This window comes from Clytia hemisphaerica, unplaced genomic scaffold, assembly GCF_902728285.1.
Source record: "Clytia hemisphaerica strain Z4C2 unplaced genomic scaffold, Clytia hemisphaerica genome assembly, whole genome shotgun sequence".
In the NCBI taxonomy this organism is placed as follows: Eukaryota; Metazoa; Cnidaria; class Hydrozoa; order Leptothecata; family Clytiidae; genus Clytia; species Clytia hemisphaerica.
Window position 1 is genome coordinate 849127 of NW_027103704.1, and position 18864 is coordinate 867990.

General features: G+C 34.7%; 3 protein-coding genes across 3 annotated transcripts in view; 1 reads left to right on the plus strand and 2 right to left on the minus strand.

Annotated features, from left to right (window-relative positions):
- LOC136804086 (RIIa domain-containing protein 1-like) overlaps nucleotides 1–18864 on the minus strand; it is a 185881-nt gene that overhangs the window by 9535 nt on the left and 157482 nt on the right. The window lies entirely within an intron of this gene.
- Nucleotides 414–2113, plus strand: LOC136804072 (uncharacterized). The gene has a single exon (XM_067060814.1). It carries the CDS (start codon nucleotides 690–692, stop codon nucleotides 1848–1850), a length of 1161 nt encoding a protein of 386 aa, XP_066916915.1. The 5' UTR covers nucleotides 414–689; the 3' UTR covers nucleotides 1851–2113.
- On the minus strand, nucleotides 8274–18537 carry LOC136804073 (chymotrypsinogen A-like). Its single transcript, XM_067060815.1, has 8 exons — nucleotides 18458–18537; nucleotides 17601–17708; nucleotides 15222–15350; nucleotides 11242–11394; nucleotides 10501–10589; nucleotides 10211–10343; nucleotides 9664–9914; nucleotides 8274–8658 (listed from the first exon to the last, which is right to left on the minus strand). The coding sequence occupies exons 1-8, from the start codon at nucleotides 18510–18512 to the stop codon at nucleotides 8353–8355; spliced, it is 1224 nt and encodes a 407-aa protein (XP_066916916.1). The 5' UTR covers nucleotides 18513–18537; the 3' UTR covers nucleotides 8274–8352.

An 18864-nucleotide genomic window follows, 5' to 3' on the forward strand; every position in this document is an offset into this window, starting at 1 on the left:
CTATCAGTCCCTTTAAAAAAATTGGACTTTTTTTTACCCTCACTAACTAATCTCTATGCTTCACTTTAAACACACAGTAATCAAAACAAAAGAATACTTGATTATGTATCAAAAAAGATGCATTGTTTCTTTTAAAAAAACCTCTCCCTATTCTCCCATCTCATCAGGGCAAGGTTAAACACCCTGTTTTGTTAACAAAAATCAAAGGTGTTGTATGTTTTACTATGAATAGAAAAAGAAAACAAAGAATGTTAAAATAAAACAAAAGGTTTGTTTGAAAAATTAAACAATAGACGACATGAAAAAGAACCAATCATGTAGCAGTATTTTAGTTTTGTTTTGTTTTGATTCTTCTCCTTTTCAATTGTATGTGAAGTTGTCTGGTTTGTTGGTTCAATCTTTTTATTGCTATCTTGGTCCCTTCTGTTGAGCCCACGGGAATATACTGCTGGTTAGACAGGTGCAATAAAGAAAAGAGGGGTTTGGACCAAATCATAATCTAGAGAGTGCCATTATTAAAATATGATAGAACAATAAAGTATCGATTGATTGATTGATTGATTGTGATTATTTGATTGAGGGGATGAAAATTAATATAAACTTGGACCTCTAGGAACGTTGAAGCATTAGCATACTCGTCAACGATAGGTCAACAAGTAACAACTTTGCAAAGGTCGAAGATTTTCACAATGCCGAAATCTTTTTTAATCAAGAAATGGGGACGCAAATTCAATTTTTATTCACGCTCGTCCGAGTTAAACATTCAGAAGGATTACACCGAAGAAACGAACTTTCCTACTATCCCGTCACCGCCACCGGCACGACCAGTTTTAAAAGAAAAGAACTTATCTTCACCTACTCAGCCGTCTAATGTCAAGGAAAAACCGATCGATTTAAAAGCCTTGTTCTTGACGAGTATTCCAGTATCAAAACCATTTGGATTATACTATCTCGAACAAAATAGTAGATCAAACAACGGGCAGCAACCGGTTACTAAGAGACATGTTCCGCCAGAAGATCAATCTCCTACGATAATACCGTCACCAAATAAAGACCACATATTTCGTGTTTCGCCAAAGGTCGATGGCCCGCTTAACCAATCCTCGTTCAACTGTCAACTCTGTAAATTATCTTTCTGTGATCCTTTATCACTAGCACAACATAAATGCTCGAAAATCAAGCACGTCGAACATCGATGTCCAGAATGCGATAAAGTATTCAACTGTCCCGCCAATCTCGCTTCACATCGTCGCTGGCATCGCCCTCGTTCACCGACCACTAACCGACCGAGAAAAGTCGGTAAAGCGGAAAAGAAATTGATAGAGAAAAAGTCACAGATTAGTTTAGGAACACCAGAGTACCAGATCAAAAATCCGAAAATCGAAGCAATGCGGAACATCCGAGAAGACCCGAAACTTCAAGAAGTTCCAGTCCGAGGAAGCCCAATCGTAAAACCAACAGTTTACCGTTACAAACAAACCACGCAAAACCTACCAAACAGGTTTTACGATCAAATGAATATCTATCGACAACGAAAACTAAGCAACCATTTCCCCACCATGATCTCTAATAATCGGATGATGGTGCGTAAACATTATCATAGGGTCGGTAGTGAGTCTTCAGATGTCGAAAGCGAAGAAGACTTCCTGGAACACAAACAAAATCATGAACTCTCCACAGAAGAGATAGAAATTGACGTCATTTCGAACAATTCTAACAGTAGTATTACGTCACCGTCATCCAGTTTGACGTCACCAAAGCTACCTTATCAACAAGGACTATTTAAAAGGGGTAGCTGGAATGGCCCAAGTCATACCACACCACCACCATTTACCTTTTCATATATGTAAATTTTATTTTTAAGATTCTGGAAATTTTTTGATTTGAAATTTTCTATGTAAAGTTGAAATTTGAAGGGTCAAACAGAATGCTTTAGTGCCCTTCAATTTTTAACAAAAACTTATCTAAATACCACGAAGTCTATTTTTTATACTAATTTATTGCTGCAAATAGTGTAATTATTATTTTATTTTGCCATTAACTGTAATTATGCAAACACATGTATTTAATTAACTGAAAATCTGAAAAGAGATATAAAAGTCTACACCAATCATATCTGAATGGACTGACAAATTAATGTAGTTTAATTGCCAGTTTTCTCGATTCTTAGAAAGCTGAGATTTTTGAAAGATTTCAGTCTTTTTAATGAGTAAAATTGACTACAGATTTTCGCGAGCTCGAAAATTATAATTAAAAAATATATTTTTTTTTCTTTGCCTCTTGGTAAAAATTGATTGGAGTGCTAGAAAAAAAACCCGTCAATTAATAATGCGATTAATTCAAAGTAAGCTTGGTAATAAGTGGGTTAAGAGAATCGAGTACAGTAAAAAAAAAACGTCCTACGTGATTCGTCTCCGTTGTAAAAAATAACCTTCAATTTCACCCCTTACACGTTTTTTATAAGAACATCTAGCCTACGGATGTACTTAACTTTTTGGGTTTTAAGCCTAAAAGTGTTCTTAAAATGTTCTTAACTTGTTCTTAGCATTTTGGCCATCGAAGCCTTTTATTCTTTTATAGTTTGTTCTTATTAAAAAAATGTGTATTTGAAAAAAGGCCTTTGGCCCTTCTGGGTAAAACTGTGAAATATAGGAACTATATGAAACGTTAGAATCACAGATATTTAACCTGTGACAACAGTACTCTGATAGGATTTTATCGCACATGCCTAAATTATTTGAGAAGAATTTTTTCCCGCTGACTTGCTTTCAGCAATTACGAACAGTTTATGTCATAAATTATGAGAAAATACATAGAAAAAACTCCGATATGAAGAACTTCATATCGATAATTAAAATCCTTTCATTTTAAGTGTGCACTAATGTTTGTTTCGCTCAACCAATGCTTCAAATTTAATAAATTATATATTTTTGAAAAGATAATTCAGAGCACTATAATTGTTTAGAAAAGTTATTCTAAAAGTTTTAGAAAATTTTGGAAGTTCTCACCTTATTGACATCATGAGCATTAAACTGCAAATGTTGTTAGATTGAGGAGGGCTGATAATGTTAGCAGTTGATAGCATACATATTCGATTTAAGTCTATTCGTTTTAAGTGTGCACTAATCTTTGTTTGGCTTACTTTTTTTTCAGCGAATGCTTAAATCATAACATATTATATACCGTTGAAAAGATAGTTCAGAGCACTATAATTTTTGACAAAAATAAAGGACCACCACTCCTTTTCACTTTGTGCACAATGTACTTTCTGATTTTGAGGTCAAAATTTCAATACACCACCCCAAACATATAAAACCCAAAATCGCACTTTTGGCCATGCACTTTTCAAAATTTGCCTTGTGGAAAACTTTTCAACATCAAAAACTATACTAGAAATCATATACTGCGTAGAAAAGATTTTGGAATTTTTGTTTATTTTTAAATTTTAAAATTATTTTTTTAAGATTTAAATTTTTTTTTGAATTTTGAAATTTTGAACTTTCCAAAATATCCCATTTTTTGCCAAAAAAACTTGAGTTATGTCAGTTAGTACACCAAATTTGCTGTTAATCGCCAAGCATACCATCTGTTTTTGCATTTAGTACACTGGGAGTACTAACTGCATTTTGCCAATTTTGATCTCAACCGTACTAAGTGTCAAGGGTGTTATGTACTGACTGCTTAGCCTCCTGATACGACGTCATCTATTTTATTTTCATGTAAATCCCTAAGCCCCAAAGTTTGCCCTAAAAATCTGGTTTGAGAACTTTTAGTTGGAAAAAATAAGGGCATGCATAACAAATGTGCTTTAAGTTTAAGTTTTTACATATTTTAACCCAAAGAAGTTTAATGTCTGTGTACTTTTGATTTCATTTCTTAAAAGTATGAACAAATATTGAAATTTTTAACTTCCTAAATAATGAGAAAGAAATTAGAGGGGAAAGCTTCTTTCTCTCGCACCACTACGACGAATCTAGAAGATTTGTAAGAATAGAAAATGGAAAATGAAACTTCTTTTTTGTAAGGGAATGCTCTATTATTGGTGTTTCTAATTAGATAGGGACCCTCCCTTTTCTCGAAGCATAACGAGAATATCACAGGTTTTTAACCTTTGGATTCACATACCAAAAATCGCTATTTGTGAGAAAACATAGATTTGTTAACAGATGGCTCAAAGCAAGCAACTACCATGTTTGATTAAGTGTACTACGATGAAAATGTGGTCTTTATCTAATCTGAAACATATGAACTTTATCATATCCCATATTTTGTTTTTTTTTATCAATAGCCCAACTTTTACGATTTTGATCGGGGAAAGTAAAACAAACTTTCCCGGGAAACCGAAACCAAATATGAGAAAATAGGGCTTTAAAATCCTTACATCTTTAAAGTGCAGCAAAACATCGGTGAAATTCAAAAAAATCACACACATCTTAGGGCAGCTTTTCGGGCCACATCTTGGGGCAAACGGGTCACATCTTAGGGCAGGTTTCACATCTTGGGGCAGGGGTCACATCTTGGGGCTGTACAATATCTTTCTAAACCGTACAGGTTTAGACCAAAGCGTAAGAACATTCAAAAATAGAAATCTTGAAACAAAAAGAACATCCATGCCTAAGCCAAAATTTACAATTTCTCTCGGTCTCAAAAACCCCATCCACAACGTGGCTATTTTGATAGATGGTTTCAACCAACCTTCTCGTGCAAAAAAAAAAAAGGCCACATTTAGAGCAACTTATTGAATCTAAGACTCACCCTAAGATCTAAGATGATCCCATTTTTTTGTTGTCATTGGTTATATTTTTTGATTGATTTTATATACAGTGAGTTTTTCGAACCTTATAACTCGAATGTCTCCTTATGCTTCAGTATGCTTAAACAAATTTTCCGATCCCTTCAATCAACTTCAATAATCTATAAAGTCCGGTTTGTACTTTTACGGTGTGACGGGATTGGCCCTTTTTTAGTACGGTATTACGGGATTTGACGAAAAAAAAGACGGGAAAACGGTATTTTAAAATGAGACGGTGACGGTATTTGGCCTTATTTTTTGTCATTATGCCGGTATTTGAACCTGTACAAACCGGTATGACGGTTTTATTATTTTTTTCAATTTTCGGGATTACGGGATTCAGCAAAAATTTTGACCGGAAAACGGTATTTCGAACCCCTACAAACCCCCCCTATAAACCCATTTCAATAAATTTTCTTAACTTGAACAAATTTTGTCTTTCCCGTGCGTGTTCGAGTTTTGGAGACCATTCACGAATTTCAACTCCAGCTTTTTCAGGACTTTTAAGCTCAATGTTTCTTCATACATATATCTTCTTATTTTAGGCACTCGAGAAAATCGGTAGTGGTGTCTGCATTTTGCAAAACTGATTCGAAAAATGAAAGCAAATAGTAACAACAAATTTCAAATAAAGGTAAGAAAGATCAAAATTCCTTGATTTCTTTTATATTCCTTATTTTCTGTGAAGATCAAGACTTTACCCAAATTCTTTGGGATTTATTATTGTATGAGTCCCAGTAGGGTCGAAAAAAACATAGATTGTTTTAGGTTTGATGAACAGCCTCTACAATTCTGTAATCTGTTTCCTGGCAGTTTCAATCAAAATTGCTCTTTTTGAAGATCTATAGGGAATGGGACAGGAGAAATTTATATTTTCATGAAACAAAACCAGTATCAAACTAAAAGCGCGAACAAAATGATCTGAAACAGGATGTGAATTTCCAAAAGACTAAATGAAGCGATTAGATTCTTGAGATTCCCACATTAAATAAGTCGCCTTAAAATTCCAACATATTGAAAAAACGTCTGCTGTTTTTATTATCAATCCAACACATTCCCTTGTACAAGAAGAGGGAAAATGGTAGGAAATCCTATCTCTATTTTAAAGGATCTAAAGATTTCTTGTTCAAATCCAATATGGAAGAATATTTATGGCTAGACACATAGAAAACTTTTGATTTTGTATCTTGACTCCAAAAATTAATTGGTCTAAAGAGACCCTACTTTAAATTTTTACTAAAGATCTCAAGTTTTTTCCCAGCCTATTTGAATCCTTAGCATATTTGAATCCTTAGCATATTTGAATCGATGAAGGTTCTAAGTCTAACTAAAAAAGTGAGAGGTGAGAATTGCAGAATAAGTACAGTTGACAAAGTTGACGCTCTCTAATTCGATTTACAAAGGGAATTGGATTTTCATCGAATAAGGGAGCGTCAACTGTACCTCCCTAAGTAGTGGGGGCGTATGAGCTTTTACTTCGGAATTTCGGTAATCTTTCGTCTTACTTACCTTGAAATCTCAAGGTAAAAAGGGTTATTTTATTCTTGATTTTCGGAATTTTTAAAAACGAATGAAAAATGCTATTCTTAGCATAGAATTTCTATTCTAGTCTTGCAAAAAGCCTATGTCTTCCTAAAAGTGAGTTCTATCTTACATGAATTAATTAACAGTAACTCTTCCAGGCGATCCCAGTAACTCTTGGATCTTCAACTAGCAGCCAATTCGATTGACTTCAAAATATGCCGATTTTGCCCTGATTGCCAATTATTTTGCATTCGATTGGCAAAAATTTGACAATTTGGGCATAATCTTTTAAACATAAATGTCAAATAAAAAAGATACGGTCAACCTGTCATTCTTGGCAATTTTGGAACTTACTTCCATACAAAACACTGTTCTTTCCCACGAGACCTTTTCGCTTTTCGAACGCCAAAAATGGCACTTTTGGCAAGAGATTTTGAAAAATAAAAGACCTTCCAATGCTAAACCAAAACAATGCCGATCGGAAATTTGATTGGTTAAAAAAGTCGCTCGCGCGTGTAAAAACTTCCCACTCCACTCGGGTAAATTAATGCGTGTCCAAATTTTCGTTAATTTTTCGGACCCATCATCACCCCTCCTAGTATAATAAATTATACCTTTAAAGAAGCGCATTACGATGTGGAACATGAAATTCGCTGTTACTTAAATTTAGGTTTTGCCAATTTTGCGAAAAACCGCAAAAACCAAAAAATGCTGACGTCAGCAAAACTTGTTTTTTGAATAACTCCAGTTTGGCTAATGGTATAAACATGAAATTTGGACCAAAGTTGCATATCAGTAATAAAAACATTTTTACATAATCAATTTTTTCAAATTTTGCTAACGTCAGCAGAAATCAGCAAAATACGAAAATTTGCAATAAAGTGCAGACATCAGCAAAATTTCAAAAACATTTTATTTCAAAATGATCTTTTTAATAATGTGCAACTTTGGTCCAAATTTCATGTTTATACCATTAGCCAAACTGGAGTTATTTAAAAAACAAGTTTTGCTGACGTCAGCATTTTTTGGTTTTTGCGGTTTTTCGCAAAATTGGCAAAACCTAAATTTAAGTAACAGCGATTTTCATGTTCTACATCGTAATGCGCTTCTTTAAAGGTATAATTTATTATGCTAGGAGGGGTGATGATGGGTCCGAAGAATTAACGATAATTTGGACACGCATTAATTTACCTGAGCACAAACAGCGACAGAAAACTGCTGACGAAGCATCACAAAACAGAAATCAAAATGGTGGCGCAGCGGTGTAGGATTTTGCCACAAAACTGTGATCTTTTGACATTGAAATTTTGGATTTGGCATAGCTGATGAGTATGGCAAATAAGTTTTTCAATCGAATAGCTGTAGGCGGATGGTGTCTTTGTCAAGTTAGCCTCCCAAACTTTTTGAAGATGTCCACGTGACCTTTTTCTGTGTGTTAACAAAGTCTTTACTAGACCAAAGTACCTTAAAGGAAGCAATTTTGGCGGAAAGAAAACTTGGCGGAAAGAAAATTAGCCAAAATTTAGCCAAAATCCGCCAAATCAAGTTCCCGCCAAATTTATTTTATTTAACGCATTTCCCAAATTGGTGCTATTTCAGGCCTTAATAAAGCAGGTTTTCTTGCTTATTTGATGACGATTTTGGCCAAAAATATCCTGCAACCGCCAAATTAAATTGCCTCTGAAAAACTTTTTGATATCATAATCAATCTTCTCAAGGAGTTTAGTCAAGACAACTCGTAGACCTTACAATAAACGCCCTTACTTAAAAGATTATGGTAAAAGAGAATCACTAATCAAAGAACTGTAGTGAAACTTCCATTTACGCGTGAATGAATTTTTGCTGTTCTGTTCAATTTGCATCTCCACTAATTGCAACTCTATTCCTTTTGGTATTAGCCTCAATGACATGAAAATTAAATCAAACGATTATTTAATATCAAAACTAAACTTTTAGATTTTTGGTACATTCGTATAATTATTCCAAGAAAGAATACTTGCAACGTTATGACAAATGACTCTTAACTAAAAAACATTTTAAGATCTGCTTCGCATTGTTTGGGTGGCCCATGATCCTAGGGTTTCCATATTGGAATAGACACCATATAATCTTGGAGAAGCACAACCTCGACCCCATGAAACGACTCCCCACAAATACCAAACATCTTGACCTGATGAGTTTCGCTTTTTACAGACCAACGGACCACCGGAATCTCCTTGACAGGCGTCTTTTCCTCCTTGTGGGTACCCGGCGCAAATCATGTTGCCCGTGATGCTATTGTGTCCGTATGACTGCCTGCACGTGCTTCTGGGTACAAGTGGTACTTTCACTTGCTGTAAGATCTATAACAGTCAAAAGTATGATAAAGTTTAAAAATGCTGGGTAATGTAATATAAGAAAGTTTGTGCTTCAGCTTGGGATTTTCTCAAATGTCATTTTAATGAGATCTAATTTTGAAAGAACTTCAATTTTTCAATTACCTTAATTTTGAAGTAGCCAGTAAAATTGGGAGGTTTTAGTAAAGAATAGAATAGAATAGACGGGGGGGGTCCGAATAAGGAAAATTTTCTGAATTATAATAAGCGGGGGGTGGGGGTGGAATAAGAGGGGGGTAATTTGAAGACAGATTTTTTTTTAATTGATATGAATTTCAACAACAAAAAAGAAACTTTAACAAATGAACACGTAAAATAAGAACCAATACTAACAAAAAGGAAAATTTTAACAAGTTTAAGGGGTATCTACACTGTTATAAAATATTGAATCATTCGAATTTAATTACCGGGGGAGGGGTCTTAATAAGAGCGGGGAATGGATTTTTTTTTCTCTTAACAATTAGCGGGGGGGACGTCTATTCGGGAGACAAGAGTATGTTGGGTATCTTTGAGTTAGGTACCTGGTTATCCCTTCAATTTTGTGATTTAAAAAAAAGTTTTCCTGATCTTTGGTTATTATTTTCTAAGATTAACATTCACTCATCTTGACCAGTTTTAAAGTTATTAAAATTAAACTCCGGTTAAGGAGTTTCTTAAAATCAGTGTTTTTCATTTGTAATTGTGCGTAATTATCCGATTAATCGCGATAGTCGGGTTCCATTTCCCGATCTTTCCGGTTTGATTTCCCAATTTGGTTTGTGTTTGCGCTCGCACTTGCTAGGACATACTCTTTTAAATTTTATGTTAGATATATTAAGAAAGGCTATGACCACGATAAAGATGTTTGCATAATGGTTCACTATTCAAAAATGATGATTACCGGAGTTTTCAGCTTTCATTACGGCTGTTTTATTCCTTACATCAAACAAGATTTTGATGCTTTCTGAAGATTTTTCAAATTAAAGAATTTACCCTTGGAGAGCTTCCACCTTCTCGAAGATATCCCCATCCAGTCACGTAACACTCCTCACCATCATAAAATTTAACGGACGAATCGGGGAAACATGCTGGGCGAACGTGTGTGTTGAATGAAGCCTTCTTTTTCAATCGGATAAGAGCTATGTCTTTTTCGTATGTGCGTGATTGATATTTTGGATGCATAATAATCTCTGCGATCTCAAGTTTTTGTTCATGTTGGCTACCACTTTGAAGATCATGCTCACCTATGAAAATGAATGAAAATATAGTTTTTAACTTTTCTGTGCTAAGACGAGTCTAAGTTTTGAAGGTTTTAGATTTCTGGGGCATAGCGACAAATTTTCGTTATGGGGGATATTTTAAAAGTTTCGATCTGTTTTGAAAACAGAAATTTCGGAAAAACTTTTTTGAAGCGTTTGCGCTAGAAATGTAAACTTTTTCTCTAATAATGTTCAAATGTTCAAATTATCAGGTTGCTTTGATTCATGCCTCGTGGGATTTTACAAATACAAGATATTCCATAACAGTTGCAGTTCCTCACCTAAATAGATTGCGTAACTTGATACTCTGGTATCTCTTTCGAAACAATGAGCAGCACTGACGATCCATTCATCATTGATGACCGTTCCTCCACACCAAACTCTCATATGATCAGTAGTTCTGTCAATTTGAACCTGGGAAACAAAAGTGTCTTTCAGTAGAAACCTGTACTACTGCTATAAGAATCTCTATATCTTTGACCAAGAGTCATTTTCTTATTCTTTGTTTTCTCTTTTTAAAAATGAAAAAATGTTGTTTCCATGTCTTAGGTGCTTTCTGAAAACTAGGTACCTGCCATGGCCAATCACCGGGTCGAGCATTGGTTCCACCAACAATACGGGTGTGACCTGATCCTTTGATTCCACACTTTGTTGCCCCGCCTGTGAAATAAGATCGTAGATTACTTTTAATTTGAAAAATTTTTAAGCTTCCTATAAAACTAAAAAAATGTTTGACCTAGTAATGTAAAAAAAGGAATACTGAGTAATGAAATCAAGAACTACTTAGAGTTAAATTCAATGGCCAAGCAAAGACTTGAAGCTCTTAAAATTCTGTAAATTTTTACACTGCTCTTTTATGCAATTTACAGTTGAAAATGCTCTAAAATTGCATTTTTAGGTTCAGTTGCCGAATTCCATGAGTATATTCTTAGTATGTCGTTAATGTTTTACAATCGTGGACAAAAGGTCTGTGGACTTTTCAAAAATTCCTAGTGCCAAGAAAACCCAAAATGACTGAAAATGACTGAAAATGAGTGAATTTCAGCCACTAAGGTGGTGGGTGAACCAGAGAGCTCTGAAAAGTTGTTTATAATTGATTAATCCATCTCAAATTATGTCTTCTCGAAAAAGTTGAAGAGCCAAACTCATTGAACCTTCAATCTCAGACAAAAAAGGTTAGAAGACTCTGTAAAAATTCATTTTCTTAAATGTTGAGTGGCTTTGGCTACAACAAGTCTACAACCTTTTGCCATTCCTATAAAAAAGTTGTATCAGCTAGGTGCACCAAGTTTAGATATTTTAACTAACTTACCGCCTGAACCGCCACCACCTCCACCATTTCCGCCACTGTTGCAAGTTTTGCATGTTTTTGGGCAATAATATCTCAAGTAATTGTTCCACCCTCGGCCAGCATTACAATTCGTAGCTTTTGACGCACAATATGTTGCATCTCTATCTACACATGCTATGAGGGTGAAAAGATAAAATAAACATAGAAAATTTGGTTTCGATTTCAATAGACAGGCTACGTATTTATAATGCTCTGTACTATACTACTCTTCTCTGAATACCTTATCGGCCCTTTTTACACCGGCCCTTATTGTCGTTATTTTTGGGCTCGTGGCGTAATAAGGACCGGCGTTAAAAGGGCCGGCGTAATAAAGGCCGGCGTAAAAAGGGCCAAGATTTTGCAATTTTAAAAGCGACGTTAATTTGTTATCATTATTTCTCAATTTAAAGGATTTTAGGTATGATTCGAAGACGAAAATTATCCATTGTTTTACGTCATATTTAAAACTTCAGTGAAATATTTAATATATTTGGAAATCAGTGATTTTCGATGGAATTTTGAACAGTTTAATACTGAAAAATGACATCATTTTAATGTAAATTTTAGTCATTATGTACTAATTTCAAGCATAAGTAGCCATTTTACAACTTTTGGCGTTATCGACGGCCCTAATTGGCGTAAGCCCAAAATTAGGCTGTGTCGTAGCAAATTTTTTTCCGTAAGCGGCCCAAACCCTGATTTAGCGGCCAAAGACCTGAATTACCGGCCCAAGACCTGGGAAACTTTGCGATTTTTGAGACTTGCTTTTTTGGAAAAAGAGGATAAACACACCAAAGTACTTCAATTTGATGATCATCTAATGAATGTATCTCATCTAATTTTTTAGAACTTTTTAGGCCGATAATTAAGGCCACTATAAATTCTAAAATCATGGTAAAAGAGGCCGACGTTAAATTATAAGGATTTGTTTGAAAAAAATTTCCCTTCTTATCGTTGGTGAAGTATATTCTGAAATCTTTGATAGATAAGTTAGCAGGTTACTTGAGTTTTGCAAGATTTTCAAATTTTTGGACCTACCTTGGAGGTCCTATAAATTAACCGATGTCCGTCCGTTCGTCCGCTCGTTCGTCCGTCCGTCTGTTACCAGCTTTTCTCGAGATTGGCTCATTAGTTTTTTCTGATTTTTGGCACAATGATGCAAAATGGTAATGTCCAAAATGTGACGGAGCCCGATTTTCGAAAAAAAATCATTTGCCGGAAAAACTGGTTTTTTAGCATTTTCTCGAGATTTCATCATTAGTTTTTTCAGATTTTTTGCACAAAGATGCGTATTACCAATGCCCAAAACATGGCCGAATCCGATTTTTGAGAAAAATTCTTTTCCGGCTGAAAATGCCGGAAATATGCCGAAAATCGTGGTTTTTCTGGGTATTCATTGGACTTTTTCCTTATAATTGGTTGTTTTTTCATTCAAAAGCATTATTAAAGTCTATTCACGATAAGTGTGCACTTTTTTTTCATTTACCTATAACTTTTGAAGGAATACTTCAATCTTTATAAATTTGGTATCATTGGAAAGATATTAGTGAGTGGCACAATTTGAAATAAAAAAACTTTAAGAAGATTATGAAAATGAAGATGAAAATGAAGAAGAAAACAATGAAGATCTTTTAGAAAAGTGCTATAACTATCATTTTCACTGAAGTGAATCCTTAATAATCGAACGTCGTCACTGTGAAAAAAATTCTCAAAAATAATCATTCAGTCAAAAGATATCAAACAAAGTTATAAGCTGATTGACGTCTAAAAACGCTGTTTTCTGCAGTTTTTTGCTGTTTTTTGGGGTCAATCACTTATTAACTTTGTATCATAACTTTATATTGAATAACAAGAGCCGCAAAAGATGCGGTTAAAAATTTCCTCCATAACATCTATATAATATACATAACGACAGTGTCAATAAAAAAAATGTAAAAATTAGACTTTTTGCAATGTAATGTAGTCAATCAAAAATGAATTGAATGTTGAAAGCTCGAAACTTTCTACCCAAAGGTCAAATTCAAAATATCATTAAATTTAACTTCCATAAGAAACAACATCAAAAAATGTAAAAATGGTGCCACATCGATTTATTGAGCTTCTTCGTTGTATTGTCTTTGTTCATCTTCTCCCTCTTTCCTCCATCAAGGTCAATTCGACTTATAAACAATTATGTGAGTCGAGTTTGAATAATCCAAGCCATTGACCGTTAAATGCGACAGCTCCAGAAATGACCATTTCATTTAATGTGTAGCATCGTGAAAAAAGTTTCAATCTTGTTCAAATTTACACATGAGCTGCATTTTAGTCTCCATTGTCATATTCCATTTAATCGGTATTTGAAATAATTCTGTGTCAAGTTTGAAAAATCAAGCCACCAAATAATTCGTTAAACGAGACTGAACTAGAAATAACCATTTTCACACATAGCATCATGGAAAAAGTTTCAATCTTGTTCAAATTTACACATGAGCTGCATTTTAGTCTCCATTGCCATATTCCATTTAATTGGTATTGAAATAATTCTGTGTCAAGTTTGAAAAATCAAAGCCACCAATTCGTTAAACGAGGACAGATCTTAGAAATAACCATTTACACACGTAGCATCATGGAGAAAGTTCCAATCCTGTTCTAATTTACACATGAACTCCATTTTAGTGTCCATCAACAAATTCCAGAATCAGTTTACTTGAAATGAATTTGTGTCGAGTTTGAAAATCATGCCACACCTGACGGTGCCTGACGGTTGTTAACAAACAGCGACAGATCCAGAAGTAACCTTGTGTAGCATCAAGAAATACGTTCCAACTTATTCAAACACATGAGCTGCATTTCTGTTTATTTATTTCTATATTAGAAGCCATTAAATTCCTAAAAATAAAATCTTTTTGAAAACAAGAAACTAAAAATGAAACTGATTTAAGGTAGAATTTTCACTCAGAAAGCTTTATGAAAACTTGAGCAAAAACTATACGATATGACAGAATGTTGAAAAAGTTTACAAAGAAAAATCAATACAAAGTTTCTTTGGTTTGAAAGTCTCTTGACCACTAAAAAAGCAAAGAAAATGTTCAAGAACAAAGAAAGTATGAATCAAACGAAATCAATCTCCTCGCTTCGACCGCCATCTTGTTTTGTTTTGAAAACGTTTGTTGTTTAAGGAGCGCGGAATCAGAAAATATATCTTTTATAGCCAGTACCCGACTTTAGCAAGCTTTTCCCTGTCCAGACGGCAGAAAGTGTGTTACTGGTATCAAGCGCCGTTTCTACCAAAACGGACAGACAGTAGGGCGGTGGCGTAATACTGTACATGGGCGTAGAATGGCGGTAAAAAACCGCGCACTGGAAAAGGAGGAGAAAGCGCACCGTTTTAAGAAAAATTTCCCTTGAGCAGGAAATTTTTAAATATTTTAGAGAAATTTCTTCACAGTGATGATCTCCTAAGATCAAAGAATATCTCCTGTGAAAATGAAAGTTATAGCACTTTTCTACAAGATCTTCATTTTTTTCTTCTTCATTTTCATCTTCATTTTTAGAACTTTTTTAAAGATTTTTTTATTTCAAATTGTTCCACTCACTAATATCTTTCCAATGATACCAAATTTATAAAGATTGAAGAATTCTTTCAAAAGTTATAGGTAAAAGAAAAAAGAGTGCACACTTATCGTGAATAGACTTTAATCGCAATGCTCACCATCAAGCATGTTTCAATTTTTAATAAAATTGATTTTTGAAGCCGGAACTTTCTATTTATTTTTTCCCTACAACCCTTCCCTCTCCCCCCATCATCAATCAATGATGAATTTCTTGCGTTATGCATTTTCGCTAAACGCTATATTTTGTGACTGATTTTTTTTCATTTTTCTCATCGCATTTGCTATCTAACTTTCATCATGAGGTAGGTCCATTCAGCATCTAGCTTGTTTTGTTGAATGTTTCAAATAAAACGTCTGTTTTCTTACCAGGCGGGGTACATTGAATTCCACAGGTTTTTATACAATTCTGTTTAGCCCATGTGTAAAATTGACTTGAAGGATTACAATAACCATTTGATTTCACCCAAGAACAGTCGGTATACGAGTCGATGCATACTGAAAATTTAAAAGATTCCTTTTATACTGATGTTGACATTCATACATGTTTTTTATAAGAATAAATTATACAAGGACATAAGGCTTCAATGGCCAAAATGTTGAGAACATTTTAAGGCTTTGTGAACTCTAAAACACCCAATTTCTTAGGAAAATGGTCAAAATACTCACAAACTGATAAAAATAAGAACATGTTAAGAACATTTTTAGGCTAAAACTAAAAAGTTAAGCACATCTGAAGGCTTCACAAATTTTGGATGTTATTATAAAAAAAACGTGTACCGTCTACACAAGGGAAAAAAATTCTAAAAACGGCTTACATCGAGGGGCGGAGTTAACACCTTGGGGGGGGGGAGGCGGCCGGGCAGATTGACCGACGGATATGTGCGGCGGTCAAGGGTATGTTTTTCAAGGTAGTAGAAATGCACTGTAAGGGCAGACTTTTGATGAATGCACTGTAAGGGTAGAAATTTCAGAAAATTCTTGAAAAATCTAGATATTTTGACCATTTTTTGCACGAAAGGGATCGAAAATTTGGGGGAAAATGTGCGGCGGTCAAGGGTATGTTTTTCAAGATAGTAGAAATGCACTGTAAGGGCAGACTTTTGATGAATGCACTTTAAGGGTAGAAATTTCAGCAAATCCAGGAAAGATTCTATATTTGTTGCTCTAAAAGAGTTGAAAGTTTGAGAAAAATGCACTATAAGGGTATGAATTCGACCGACTTTTTGCTGCACTACAATTCCCTTTTAATAAACCATTCACTTTAAGTGTGCACTTTCCTTAGTAACAATGTGGAAACCATGCCAGTGTAATAAGACTGATTCCCTTAAGAACAGTGTCCACAAAATAGCAAAATGAGTGCACCTTCAAGCAAATAGACTTTTGAACTGATGTGGAAAATACCAGTCCTAATCGCAAGACCTCTACGAAATCGCAGCTAGGAGTAATATAAGGAAGCGTGAATCTGTTCGTGTTTGCCAGCAGCCTAGAAAGTAAATTATCGGTGTATCCAATAGATGCGTGATATATAGGGGTCCGCTTTCGACAAATTTGGGGTCCTTTCTGTAGGGGTCCACTTTCAACAAATTTGGGGTCCTCATTAAGGGGTCCATTGATGTATTTGTCAGAGACAATGCTTTTCTTTTAGAGATCTGGAGACTGCGTTAAACCCTACAGTCCACAGGCCTTTCCCTCAGAAGTCGTCTATTTAATTATCGCTTATCACGTTTCCGTAGAATCACTGAAAATGCATTTGGTTCTATTTCTTAAGTAGATTTATAATTTTCCTACCGGGTGCGCCACAAAAAAGTTTCTCTCTTTGAAACTAATTTTCTCGAAATCTAAAATTTTAAAGAACCATTCCTATTTCATCGGAAAGAAGAAAGATAGACTTAAATTTTGATGGGTCATTTATTAAATTCGATTCATTAGATCAAAAGTCATGCTCAATTAAATAAATAAAGTTTCTTTCAGAAAGTGCTCGAAAACGTTAAAAAGCGACCTATCAAATTTTTATTTTAAATTTGGTAATTGCAATAGGCTTTACATGATCGACATGATTAAGAGCATTTTTCAGTAACTAAACACATAAGTTTTGAAACTGAAGGGTCGAAAGGGTTTAAAATCTTCATAAAAATCAATTTAATTTACTTTTACCGAATTTTTTTGGGTCCACTTTGAACAATATGCCAATTTTCAGCGGTTCGGTACCCGGGGGGGGGGGGGCAGCTGGGCAAAAGGACCGATCGGTATGTGCGGGTCCTAAGGGTACCTTTTCCAATATGTTTAAAATGCACTGTAAGGGTCGGAAAAACTAGAGATGCACTGTAAGGGTAGAAATTTCAGAAAATTCTTGAAAAATCTAGATATTTTGACCATTTTTTGCACGAAAGGGATCGAAAATTTGGGGGAAAATGCACTCTAAGGGTATGATTTTCACCGATTTTTGCTGCACTGTAAGGGTGCAATTTTAAAAGCCAATTTTTGGCCCGCACATAACGTCAGTCCGCAAACCCAGTGCCCCCCCCCCCGGGGGCTCGGTAGCCTTATGGTTAGAAAATCAGGTTTCAAATCACCGGTTTCACAGATTGTTTAAAATATTGCGCATCAAGCTCACTCTTTACTTGCTGCTTATCGAACAAACTTCTGCTTTGGTCTAGATACTTCGAATTAATCTTTTTACGACAGGTTTTTTGAGATAAAGCTTTTTAAGGACTATTGTTGAGAGAAATAGAAATAACTACATACATTCTTTACAAACTCCACACGTATTAGCACAGTTTAGCATCATCCATTCATAATTTGGGCTGCAATGTTGTTTGATTTTGCTGCAATCATGGTACAAATCTCTGCAAGCTTAGAAAGAAAGATATAACATTTCGTGGTCTAAATAAAGTATTTCCAATCAAAAAAGCATGGAGAAGTAGAGAAATACTTATTCTTGCATTTAATCTTACGCTCAAGCTAATTAGATTTGCCCAAATCTTGAATATAGTTAGTACACCCTCTTCTTATAGACCCGGTGAGATTTTTTCAGTTAGTAGGGTAAAAATAGTGGACCAAAACTCAATGGGAATTGATGTTTCCATGTTTTTTTTTATGCCTGAGGATTTCAAATCCTTTGTTTTCGAACCAGAAAATTCAGTGAGGATGAAAAAAGCACAATATTTTGCATTGAGGACTTCCTTATCTGATTATTTTCAGCGGGGACAAAAATTGGGTTTTCCAGAAAAAAACTGTATACCCCCTTTTGAGGAAGTCCATTTCCGTTCCAAGGGGTAAGGTTTGAGCATGTCATGGAATTCCATTGGATGTACAAAAATATGTTAAAAGTAACTGGAATTCCATGGGGGTAATTTTTTAAATCTTAAAAAAATCCAGAATTCCAAAGGATGTTAAACCTAAAATTGCCTGGAATTCCAGGGGTGTACAGCATTTGTAGCAACAAAAGTTTGGACCTCCTCAACAAGGGGTATACGGTTTTTTTCTGGAAAAAGCCCATTAGAGAATCATTTTCCACTGGGGACGATATTTCGATAATTTTTTCAGTAGGAATGGGTCCCAGTGGGTCTGTGAGAAGGGGCTGTACAAATGTTCATACGTACCTGTAGAGACAGAAACAAAGAATGCCAGTGGTACTAAAGCCAATGATAAAATCATCTTGACTTGAAGCTCAATGAACTTGAAATGATTACAATAACAGATTTTATAATGATTGACTGTTTAATTTGATTAATTATGATTGGTCAGCTGTATCTAGAAATGCACAATAATTCTATTGTCATCTTTATTTGTCCAACTTTTAATTTCCAAATTAATTTTTTACCAATCAATGAATTTTCTTGTATCGGTGGACTTCGTTTCCAGTCAAATTATCAATCATTTGCCTGAAGAGAAAATTTTAACATGTACACGCTTTTTCTTTTATAAGAATAACTTAAACTTTAACTTTTTGGGGAAAAATCATCCAAAAATATTTTTACAGCATTCTTAGGTTAGAGTCAAAATTCAA